This window comes from Phoca vitulina, unplaced genomic scaffold (genome assembly GCF_004348235.1).
Source record: "Phoca vitulina isolate PV1807 unplaced genomic scaffold, GSC_HSeal_1.0 scaffold22, whole genome shotgun sequence".
NCBI classification, from domain to species: Eukaryota; Metazoa; Chordata; class Mammalia; order Carnivora; family Phocidae; genus Phoca; species Phoca vitulina.
The window spans coordinates 22637681-22649973 of NW_022589725.1; the positions used below are offsets into that span (position 1 = coordinate 22637681).

General features: G+C 49.5%; 1 protein-coding gene across 1 annotated transcript in view; it reads right to left on the reverse strand.

Annotated features, from left to right (window-relative positions):
- Nucleotides 1-2969: 2969 nt before the first annotated feature.
- JAG1 (jagged canonical Notch ligand 1) overlaps nucleotides 2970-12293 on the reverse strand; it is a 37597-nt gene continuing 28273 nt past the window's right edge. Inside the window, exons 18-26 of the mRNA XM_032419176.1 lie at nucleotides 12134-12250; nucleotides 11607-11634; nucleotides 11038-11123; nucleotides 9812-9925; nucleotides 9087-9196; nucleotides 8753-8986; nucleotides 8422-8553; nucleotides 8087-8237; nucleotides 2970-7282 (exon numbers count right to left, since the gene is read on the reverse strand). Of these exons, the coding sequence (XP_032275067.1) occupies nucleotides 6825-7282; nucleotides 8087-8237; nucleotides 8422-8553; nucleotides 8753-8986; nucleotides 9087-9196; nucleotides 9812-9925; nucleotides 11038-11123; nucleotides 11607-11634; nucleotides 12134-12250 (1430 nt within the window). The 3' untranslated portion in view covers nucleotides 2970-6824. The remainder of the gene's footprint in view (nucleotides 7283-8086; nucleotides 8238-8421; nucleotides 8554-8752; nucleotides 8987-9086; nucleotides 9197-9811; nucleotides 9926-11037; nucleotides 11124-11606; nucleotides 11635-12133; nucleotides 12251-12293) is intronic.

The following is a 12293-nucleotide window of genomic DNA, read 5'->3' on the forward strand; positions in this document are numbered from 1 at the left end:
CAGAAACTTTCCAAAGTGAGTAAGTGGCAGAGCCTAGAATCCAGGTCTGTCCAACTCCCAAGGCCAGAAATTCTGCTGTTGGGCTGCAGCTGTGTGAGGTTAACACCGCACAGGCAAAAAACACCATGCCAGAAATCGGGAAGGAAGAGCTGTGATTGGAATCAAGGAAGTCTGGCTCCAGAGCATATTCCTTTGCCACTCAGCAGACAGCCTGGCTTTGCACACCGAGAAGGTGAAAGCAACAGGCCACCCATCAGGCCCACGTGCAGGCACAGCGCCCTGGAGGAAATGTTCAGGACCTCTTTTGCTGAGTGTTGTACCAAGAGCTCCCAGGAAACGCAGAAATTCTGGGGTCATGGCTGTGTGGGGAAAGCCCAGGCTGTGGTGAGGCCTTGCCCACCCCCTTCGGGCCCCTTCCCACTCGCTTTCCTTTTGCTCACAGACACTTCTTCTGTAGTTTTGTGCAAACCTGTAGCTGTTTCACATTCGTGCTCTCCCTTTCTGTGTTGGGCCTTGATTCCATTTAAAAAACACTTCCACACACCAACCGGCAAAGCCAGAGAGAGCCCCCAGAGAGAGGATATCTGTTTGTTAACGTCCTGAACTTGGAGGGCTTACATTTTGGTCTCCAGGACAGGGTTTTTCCCAGTCATTCATTGTGGGTGCCTCAGCGCATGGGAAATTTTTGCGTAATATGTAGTTCTGTCCTACCCTGACACGACAAACAGGTTAAAGATGACTTGTGGGATACGTTCCTAATCCCTCCGTGGTGGGTGGGGAGAGCATGGGGGAGTAGGCTTTTTGGGGTGTTGGGTGGAGGAAGGAGAGCTGCCCACAGGCAGTGCCAGGAACTCCCAGATCTGCCTGGGCTGGCCCAGCTGCACGCTGGACGGGGCGAACTGCATCGCATTCAGGCTACTAGGATGTTAGTATTTTTCAATGCTCAGGTGATTTTTCCATGAATAACCTGGAAGAAGCTTGCCGGGCGAAGCAGGAGTGTTTAGGGAATGTGGGATGAAGCCGAATCACAGTTGGCATCACCTGACACTGGCCAGGACCCTCCCAACCCCCTTTCCTACACGGAGAGCAGTACCAACGCCCTGAGAGCTGTAAAGCGTGCGTGCCTGCCGTGCGCGTGCGCAGAAGAGTAGGCTGTAGTGAGTGGGGCTGTCGATTTCCTTTCTGAGCCTCTTTTCCTGCAGTCTTATGTTCTAGTTATGTGAAGCAGAAACTGAGAAGGAAATCTGAAGCTGCCCAAGAACAAAGGAACCACCTCCGAAGGGACGGGGCTTAGCCTTTGGTTCAGAAAATACCTGTTGCTGTCAGATTTATAAAGATGACACTTTCTAGGCAAAACCTGCAGGAGGCACCACTCAGATTGGGGACAGTGTCTCTGTGGCAGCTCTCTGCAGCCTCCCTTGAGGCTTTGCAGCCCCTTTTCGTTAATCACTGTTCTCCCAATTCTGTACCTTTGAAATTCACACCAAAGGCAGGATCGGGACATAAATCTGGCAAATTCCCAGAAACTGCAGCAACCCAAGCAGCAGGAGCCCGAGGTTCTAGTCCCGGCTGTTGCTAAACCTGTGTGGCCTTAGGCAAGTCAAGTCCTCCAACCTCTCTAGGCCTCAGTTTCCCCTCCAGAGCCTTTGACGGGTAAGGTCTCCAATTGCAACCCTGTCCAGGGAATCTTAAGACGGAGGCTTTTCAACTGCGCATGTCTCAGCCCTGATGAAATGAAGCAGCTCTGCACTCTTCAGGGGCAGAGTGGGAGCCAAGCCGTTCGGTTGCCTGAGTAGTCATTAGGAAGCCAGCTGTAAACTTGGATTCCCCTCGAGGACCACGGAGGAGCCCCACTGGCCCTGCCAGAAGAGCTTCTCTTTAAAACAAAGCTGTTACTTTCATGTTGCTGGCATCTGCTTTTGCTCTCGGGATAATTCAACCCTCAGGTGCCCTGATGTGGATACTGCAGGGGAAGGGGCGGGGGTGGGGTCCTGGAGGCAGCAGGCAGACCTCAGGTCCAGGTTCTTATTGGTTTAAGAGCCTTCACTCTCTAAGGTAATTTTCCCGACTTGCGCGTATCACAGGTTAATACCAGACCCATGCCTAATGATACATAATTTAAGACTTGTAAAAGCTGCCTGGGACTTGAAAGAAACACACTCTAAGCCAGGAAGGTTGTGCCCGGCATGCAAGAGCAAGTAACACAGGTGGAATTTATGTCCAAAGCAAGGGAGCCGCGCCCTTTTGACACACTCTCAAAGGGTGCCCTGCAGAGTGCCGTGAGACCTGGGGCCCCGTGAGCATCACCCCCACTTGCCCTTACTTTTAACTACCATCGGAAGGCAGCTGTTCACAAAGGGAAATTCGTTATTTTTAATAGTCCCAGAAATATCTCATGGATTCGAAGTGATGCAACAAGATTGCCCTAATGGTTTCTAACCTTTGTTTTTAATACTTCTGGGGCCGGCACCCTATAGAACTGCTGCAGGGCACCCTTCTGCCTCCAGTAACCAAGCTGTCTGTTGGCATTGTTGGAGACTGACATAGCCCAGGCCGGGATGTTTAGCTGCTTGTGGGGTGGAAAAAAAAATGTTAAGAAAAATAATTGTTGTTTTTGCAAACTATCTATTTAAAAACAGAACCTCAGGAAGCAGATTTCTGTTCCAATGCTAGGATGAATCAGAGCTCACAAAGTATAAATACACATTAGCAGGAGGAGGCTTCCCATAACCCAGTGCTTGTGTGTCTTCCCAGACCAGGAACCTCTGAACTCCTGCTTCTCATTCCCAGTAGAGGCAAGGAGCCGCAGCCGAGGCGGAAATGATAGAACATTGCCCAGCCGAAGTTGCAAGCTTCTGTAGGTCCGTAGGACCCTTTTACTCTTTAAAGGCAACTGGCCTTTAGCTACACACTGGCTCACTTTTGGATGGACAGGTGTACACTGTTGAGGAAGGTGGGAAACCCATGCTCTTGTTCCTTGGGCTCTTGGGCACCTAAGAACTCTTACCAAATAAGTTAACTTTGACTCACTGACCCCTCAGATCAGCCAATAAACATGAAGCACTTAGACCACAACTTGCTCAAGGGGCAGTATAATTATTTTACTTAAAAATGATGTCAGGTGGCAATTTAGCAACAAACTGGCTTGCAGGCTACTTAATTCAGTTTAACAAGGAAGAAAAACATTGTAATTAATGAAGAGCTTATACTTTAGTACTTTAGTAGAGTTGTTCTTAAATTTTACTATCCATAAGCCAGAGAGGAAGGGGAGGGAGGTGAGAGCTTCTTGAAAATACAGATTCCCTGGCCTTGGACTCTTGGACCGGGCCTGGGAATCTGCATGGAGAAAAACCTGCTTCCAAGTTATGCTTCTGAGTGTTGCCCAGTCTCACTGGACTTGTCATCAATTAAAATAGAGCCACCCACCCCCTTTTCTGATTTTACATTGTCTAAGTCTGGAATCTCAGCACAGTCAGCTTCGAGTTAATTCCTTACTGGAGTTTCATGGTATGGTCTAATGCTAGGGTTCGAGTTGGTCAAGTTTCTGGACTAAAAATTCTTTCTCTTCCAGGGTCTGCTTAAAGAGGGCCCAGGACATTGATGGGGAATGGGAAAGGTATGGAGTCCCTTCTTTTCCACCTCATCCCCAAGATAACCAGGGCTTCCTTGCCTGATTACCTCTACCTGGAGAAGGGGAAAACTGCCCTTTACGATTCAGGGCCTGGCTTTGAGCCATGCCTAGAGGAGCCTGATCTCTGCCTTCTCACTACTGAGAAGACTTCTTAAAACAACAAATGTGAATCTCAAGATCACTTCCCTCCTGAATAAAGAATTGCAGAGGCTCATTAAACTTTTTTTCGCTTGGCACAAAAGCACTTGGCAACTACCCAAGGAATTCTGGGGTCCTGAAGAATCCAAGTTCACAAACCACCGGAGCAAGATATTGCTTCGGGATGGTGTTTGAGTTGAGCACTGCTAAATCGGATGGTGTCCTGGCTCACTGGGTCTGTACCGGAGCACTTCTCCCTCCCTGTCACCCCACCTTGCAGAAACCAGCTGTCCACCGACAGAGATTAGGGACAGAAAGTACTGCTATACCAGAACAGGGAGATGTCGTGGGAACCCAGACTCGCCGGTGTCCAGGTCCTCCGGGCTGCCTTCCCAGCAAGCCCAAACGAACTGCTCTGGATTCTGACTCCTCAGTGCTCTGCTAGGAAGCTAAGGATATTTTTAAAGCCCATTGCCCCTTCTTAAACAGACGCCCATCAGAGAACATAGTTCCTAGCCTAGTAGAAGAAAACTTTCCCAAGGAAGAAGAAAAACCTATGCAGACCAGAGGTGGGCAGATGGCCTGACTGTGCAGTGCTAGGGGACAGTTCCAAGGAAGGTAAGCTTTGGCTTGCTCATCAACAGGGAACTCCTGGCAGCTTCACACAGCTGCTGGAAGCCATCCATGTGCCCGTCCCTGTGGCTCATCCCTGGCTACAGAGGTGCAAGAGGCAAAGCTTCCCCAACCCCACCTGTGATGTGGGGGCAGGACCGTTTTGGCCTCTGGCACCAGCAGCCAGAGGGAGAACCACAGTTCTCCTGTCCTAAACAGGTGCTGATGTGTGGCCTCTGGAACCTCCTCAGAGGCGGGCTACCTGGCACCCCACAGCTGCAATGGTGAGGCCACCCAAACACGGACTCCCTGGGTACAAGGTGATGAGTAGATGGCTCTAACCCCAGAAGCTTCTAACTACCACCTCCTGTGCAGCAAGGAAACCACTCTGGAGGTGGAAGCGTGCACAGAAGCCACAAGGGTGTGGTCCAGAATGATGGCAGAACATTAATATTAATCCAAGTAGCCAGGGGAGGGGGCGGCGGGGGGGGAAGATCGAAAGGACTGAATCTCCCTCTTCCTCCCCCAACACTAATTCCAAGCTCTTTAAAAACCCTTTTAGTGTGGTGGGCATTTCCCGTGAGTGCTCACAAACAATTCACCTCCACACTACAGGCCATTAATCCAGTGGTGTTTATTCAAGCAGTATTCACACTTGCTGTTGAATAACAAGGGAATCAATGCCCCCGAGATGGGGCTCTCTCACAGCTCTGGCTTCACAGCAGCCCATGGTTTTTTGAGAACTTCAGCTGAATTTCGTGGCTGAAAAGGCTTTCAGGTTTTCCTCCGTGCCCCTGTCAGGCGAGGCCTATTTAGCACACCCCACTTACCAAAACAGACTCGGCGGGGTGGCAAAGAGCAAGACAGAGCCAAGCAAAACTACATAAGCTCAGAAGAGGCCACACTGTTCCGTCTTTCATACAAAAAATTTAATAAATAGTACTTTTCAAAATTTATTGCCAGGAACAACACATCAAAGATGCATTTTTATGTTCATAACACTAATAGGACAATACAAAGTATCTTCACGGTCTCAATGGTGAACCAACGAAATTAACTGTTTTATAAGCCTTTTTGATCTTCAACTTTGTAATAGCATTTTGATTTCCTCATTTAAGGCAGGCAGTGTACTCTATGGCAAATCTAAACAGTGATCTTACTGGACATTTTAAGGTTCAAGTATTCAACTAGCTTATAAGAATACTCCCTAAATGCAGTAGACAACAACAAAAAAATCAAATCTACAAGTGGTTCAGTATTACATACGAATGGTGAAAAGAAATCAGAATTTACAAAATAAGATTAATTGTGTGAAGTTGGAAGCACACCAATTCAATATTTTTAATGATATTCAACCACTCACATTTTGGCTACGTAAAGTCAAAGCTCAAACTTGTTCCCTTAAACTGCTGTGTAGCCGATCACCTGCCTGTCTCTTTTCAAGTCTAAAGCAGACAAAAAAAAAAAAAAAAAAAAGAACCTGCTGTTCTAATTTTCAAACTGCCTCAGTCAGTCTTTAAAACGTGTTTTAAAGTGATGCTATAGAAGGTGTTTTAAACATCTGACGTCGTACAAAAAAAAAAAAATTCCACCAGTATTCCAGGCACTGAAGCCCATCCTATTGTTTTAAACTATTTCAAACACCTTAATTTTGGCTTATAGGCAACACGTAGTAAGAAAATAAGTTCAAAAAAAAAAAAAAAAGCCATACACTTACAATGCTATCAAAAACCTTCAACTCTAAACACGTACATATAAATAAAAAGGAATGATGTTTTAAGGCTCTTGATTATTAAGTTAATAAATCAAATATACACAGTGATTAATAAAAAAGAATTATTTACATAACTATACAAAATTCTACTTTTGACATTTTTCCTCTTTAAATTCTTCATTTTACCAGCAACTGCTGACATCAAAGTCCCCCCTCCCCCAACAACAAAATACAATAAAAAAAATAAATAATAAACTCATTTGTGATAGTTGCTGTGGTTCTGAGCTGCAAAGGCACTTTCAAATACAGAACTACTTGTACGTCATCATAAAACCAATATACACAAACAACTCAAGAGTCAATAAATATAAATAAAAACTATGATCCTAAGACTGCATCACCATCGGGACATCTGGCAGAAGTTGGGAGCTCAAGGCCCAGGGGCCGGGCGACCTCCGGGGAGCCTGGTCCCAGAGCTGGCGGCTGTGGGGGGGCGTGTGCCGGGGCACTTTGGACTGGTTTTTTGCATAGCTGTGAGATGCAGCATTTGATTTCCCAGCCAACCACAGAAACTACCATTGCCAGTGTAAGCCAGCTTGTCAGAACTTAAATTAACACAGGGTTCTAAGTCAACGACAGCCTCAGCCTGGACTAGGACACAACAGCTGAAGAACTACAAGCCCCCAGCACCCTCAGACTCTACCTAGCGGCAGCAGCACCCACTGTCTGCTATACGATGTACTCCATCCGGTTTAAGCTCTGGGCACTTTCCAGGTCTCTGTTGTCCTGTTTGTTTGTCCAGTTTGGGTGTTTGGCTGGCGTGCCGTTGGGGGGCTTCTCCTCTCGGTCTACCAGCGTGTACGCCGGCTGTTTGGCAAACCGGGCTTTCTGCTGGTGCTTGTCCATGTCGTCCTCCTCCACCTCAGAGTTGTGTGTCCTGATTTTTGACATTTTGGAGTTTTTGTTCTCGTAATCCTTGATGGGGACCGTGTTGGCCCCGTGCTTCTCGATGGGGTTTTTGATCTGGTTCAGCTGCTCCCGCACGTTGTTGGTGGTGTTGTCCTCGGAGGCCGAGTGAGCGTGGCTGCTGGGCTTCCGCCGCTTCCGCACGCACCAGTAGAAGGCCGTCACCAGGCAACAGATCCAAGCCACAGTTAAGACGGAGCTCAGCAGAGGAACCAGGAAATCTGTAAGGCGGGCACGAAACCAATTAACTCTCAAAAAAAAAAAAAAAAAGCCATCACACGAACAAAAGAATACCAGCAGTGGTGTGCTCCTGCCCATAATTCCTAAAAGGGGTGCCATGGGGACAAGTCTCTTTTCACAACCCCATATTGTCACTTCACAGCTTGATAAGTACAGAACCAGGGCCCTTGGGGACCCTGACACCTCTGTCCCCAGAGACCAGGCACAGCAGCCGCTCCTCGAGGCTCCCGGCTCCTCGGGCAGCAGCTCATTCGAGGATCTGGTTTTCAGCATTACCGGCAACCCAATCTGAGCATGCACAGCTCAAATGTCCCATATTCTTGCCTAGCTAGAACAACGGTGGTCAAAAGGGGAGTGTGGATGTCCCGCAGGGCCATCAGGCTGCCTATCCAGCCTGTGTCTCCCAGTGCTTAGGCCGGGCTGTCCCACGACACCGGAATGCCACACAGCAGGATTTGCCCAGCCACGAGCTCAAGGCGCAGCAATGCTCTGCCCTAGGGCTTTGCAGTGGATCTAGAGACAGTGCATGTTCTACAGGGGTGCCAGTTTCCGAGAGCACAGCTTGGCAAGAGGGAAAAAAGGTACCTCTACCCATCATCATAGGACCTTGCACATGGCAGCTGGCCCGTTTTTTTTCACCAGTTAAATAGTGGGGCAGCTGGAGAGGGGGAGGGCGGGGGTGGTCCTCAAGAGGGGAAACTGTCAGCTAATGCCCCACCTGCTGGATGGTGAGCCGAGATCGGATAGTCCTCCCTCAAGGGGACTGTCCCCACCTGCCCACCTACCCGTTCTGTTCTTCATAGGCCGCCTCTGCACTCGCACTTCGGCCACGGCAGCGATAAGCGAGCTATTCCCATCACGTTTACTAACAAGATCTATGATTTTGTCGGTGATCTCCTTGATAGGGTTTCCATCATCCCGTATGTCTTCGGCAGACTGGAAAAAGGAGAACGGTCAGATGCAGGGGCCGGGCAACACTCCACAGTAGCCGTTACTGAGTTACTGAACGCATGTGCCAAGCTCGGGTTCAGCGTCCTCACTCTATTTGGAGAGTGGCTAACTGAGGTTTGTGAACCACCCTGCAATCACGTAATGGAGTGTGACTGGGCCTCATACTTACAATGGCCACGTGTATTTCATTGTTCGCAGAAGGGGAAGGCTCACAAGCTATGTAGATTGAATATTCGGCAGAAACATTCTTTAAAATATTCAAATTCCTCAATTCACTGCAAATATGCTCCGTGGTGAGACCCTAGAATCACATTTAAAAACCATACATGTAAGATACTGGAAGAAGGGGGAAAAAAAAAAGAAAAGAAAAGGCTGATGTTTCCTTGGAAGTTAGGAACTTAAGCTAAGGAGAACAAGATCCTAGCTGGGATGCTCCTGCTTTGGAACAAGCAGACACACACCGCCATTCATTCCAAACTAAAAAAGATGTTGTTCCATACCGGTGACATCATCTCCTTGTTGAAGGTGAATGTGATGTTGGCACAATTCTCCTGGTAGTAGGGGTCAGAGGTACACTTGGTCTTCACGGGCTGGAGACCGGAAGACCGACACTCGCCCACACCCGTGCAGGGGCGGACGAAGCACTGGTCATCCAGGATTGGGATGCAACTCTGCCCGCTGGGGCACTCACTGTGCCCTTTGTGGAGCAGGCAAGGTCGAGGGCCACACCATACCTGGAGAGGGAGAGGAGAGGGAGATGGAGCATGCAGCTCAGGAGAAGCACCCGCAACAACTCCAGAATGCAGGTGAGCCGCGGAGGCCCTCATGCTCTACCTTGGAGCAGGCGATCCTTCCGTTCAAGCACCGGCAGGTATTGCAGTCATCGTCCCACTTGGCCCCGTCCGGTATCACACTCCCCATAGTGATACAAGGTCTCCCTGAAACTGAAAGGTAGGATGCCTGAGTAGAAGGGGTTTCCTTTTCTATAGACCACTCTCTCTTCTTCACTCCCTCTCTGTTAGGGAAGGATTATACCTCTGCCTTGTGCCATGGGACAACAGGTCTCCTTCCCTCACCTGCTGCCTTTGCATGTGGCCACATGACCACCTGGCTGGGCCAGTGCAGCCTTTGGGGAAGTGATGTGAGCAGAGTCTCTCACAGTTGGGCTTGGCCTCTTCCAAGCCCGCCATTTGCCAGATACGGCTGCTGGTCCAAGGAGGGTGAGGAAGCACACAGAACAGACCAGAGCCCAGCCTGCAGCACATTCTCACTCTGCCTGCCCTGCATGCCCACGAGCAGGACAATTCAATGCCTGCTCTAAGCCACGTTTTGGGATGGTTTGTCACACAGCAACGCTGCCCGAGAGTTGGACTGAAAACAGCTTCCCTCTTTGTAGGGGACCTCTTCAGTTTCCCCAGTCCCTGTGGCCCCCTCTGCATATCCCCTCCATGTTCTCTCCCTTAGCACAGTGCCCACTCGGGATCAAAGGGTAACTGTAGTGACTGTAGTGCCTGCTCACCCCACAAGACCCATTAGCAGCTGCAGCCTGACCCACATACCTTCCTGGCACTTGGCACCGCTGTGCCCTGGGGGACAGATGCACCGGTAGCCATTAATCTCATCCACACAGGTTGCCCCAAAGGCACACGGGGAGGACTGGCATTCATTGATGTCTAGGGAAAATGGAGATCAAGTTTAGGCTCCAGTGGGAAGCAATGATGTTTTTTCTAAGTTTTTACTCACCTCATATAAGCCAGAAAAGCATACAAACCGTAAGCATAAGCTTGATGAATTATGTAACCAGCACCCAAATAAAGGTACCGATCAGTACCCCAAAAACCCCTAGTCACTGCCCCTCACCAATCATCATTAGCCTGACTTTTGAGCAGCTGAGAGTCAGTTCAGGAGGCAGCAATATTTGATTAAATAGGCTTTTTATCAGATAGTACAACTCAGAACAAGGGCTGGCAAAGTTCTTGGAAAGGGTCAAATATTTTAACCTTTGCGGGCCATGTGGGCTTTGTCATGACTATGGAACTCTGTTGTAGCATGAAAGCAGCTTTAGACAGTACATAAAGGAGTAGCTGTGTGCCAATAAAACTTTATTTACAAAAAGAGGCAGTGGGCCAAGGCAACAGCTTGCCAACACAATTTAGAAACATGGAATAGACCAAATCTACCCCAACTTAGTGCTAAAGACCAGTCAGTCCCAGACTTAGGGATCTCAAGCACTAGTAAAATTTCAAATAATTTGGGGATGAGAACAACAAATACAGGTATCACTTCCCCCCCCCCAAACTAAAGGGCATATAAAAAAGTAGGAAAAGGCTCAAAATAAAGAGACTTTAAGCACCCTGAAAAACGATATTGCATGTCTCCTGTTTTAATCATTTCACCAAGGCCTGATCAAACCTTTGGAAACCACAACCCTAGTCCCATCCACTGCCGTTAGCTCGGTTTTCTGTGGCTAATGTCCACTTGCCCATAATTCCAGGGCAGTCATGGGGAAAAGCATGGTTTCCTTGGGGCCTCAGAATTAGATTAATCATCCAGTTCTGTGGCTGGTACTCCCTCCGCTAGAAGAGGGCTGGCTGTGCCACCAGGGGAAGGACCAGCAGGTACCTGGGAGGTTCCAGCCAGGACTGTTTTTAGCCCAGTGGGCGTGGGAGGTTATGTGCCTCTCAGGGCTAAAGGGATCAGTGACCTTAACCATTTTCAAGATGAAAAAGTGTCGGAGTTAGGGGAAAGAACACCACTGGCGAAACTAAATCGGGCCGATCCTTACTTATTCTGCAATCAGGTCCAGCAAAGCCGGGGGCACACTCACACCGGTACCAGTTGTCCCCATCCACGCACGTGCCACTGTTGTAACTAAGAAGAAAGCGGAGACTGCCTCAGTTACCGACCTCCCAATCCACGGGTCCATGACTCCACAACTCCACCAGCCAGTTCACCACAGGGAGCCATGCCAGTTACATTCGACGGCTCTCACCCTGGCCGCAATCCCCATTGCCTGGGGAGCTTTAAAAATAGTGGCGCCCGGGTCCCACCCCCAGGGAGTCTCAATCACAGGTCTCCGTTGCAGTCCAGGCATTGGGACTTCTAAAAGCTCCCCTGGTGAGCCTCGTGCACAGCCCAGGTGGAGAATCACGACTTGCAATGGAGACACAGCCGGCTAATTAAAGTGTGGTCCATGGACCAGCAGGACCAGCATCACCTGGGCGCTTGTTAGGCAGGGTCTGCAGCCCCACCCAGACCTCCTGCAGCAGAACCTGCATTCTAGACAAGATCCCTGGGGGATGCCCGTGCATGCTGCAGCCAACAAGGGCTGGCTTCGAAGGTAGTCATGCTTACCAGGGATGAGGACTGCAGTCATTAGTATCTGAAAAGTAAAAAGACAACTTAATATACCGAGGCCTTCACCAGGCAAAGCAGTTTTAACCCTAAGTAGAAATCCCCCTTATTTCCCTAATACCTATACGATAGAGCTGTAGTTTACACCAGCAAAAGGCGCTGAAGACCTCCGTTCAATTGGAACCAGGCCCGCACCACCCGTTTGTTCCCTGTGCCGTGGGACACTACACAGGAAGAGGCCCCGCTCAGGGCGGGCAGGGGGCTGTGAGAATGGAAGGAGACAGGCTGCTGGTCAGACCCACGCTGGGAACCGAGACACCATCTGTCTCCACTTATCTCCTCGGCGACTTTCTCATGCCCAGGTCAGGGCTGCAGTCCATCAAGTGCGTTAGAACAGACCCAGGTGATGCAGAAGCAGACATCAAACAGCTCTGCTTCTGGTTTCCATCGCCAGTCCCTGAGGCTGTCAGGCTGTGCTCCTGCAGCCCTCGCAGAGTTCAAGGCGCGTGGGGCAGGGGGACACTCACTCTGAGTACAGATGGGCCCTTCCCAGCCTTCTTTGCAGACACACGTGAAGGAGTCCCCGTTGACCACACAGGTGGCCCCGTTATGGCAAGGGTTGGGCAGGCAGCTACTGTTTCGGGCTACAAGACAACAGACAAGACCACCTCCCTGAGGATCCAAGGA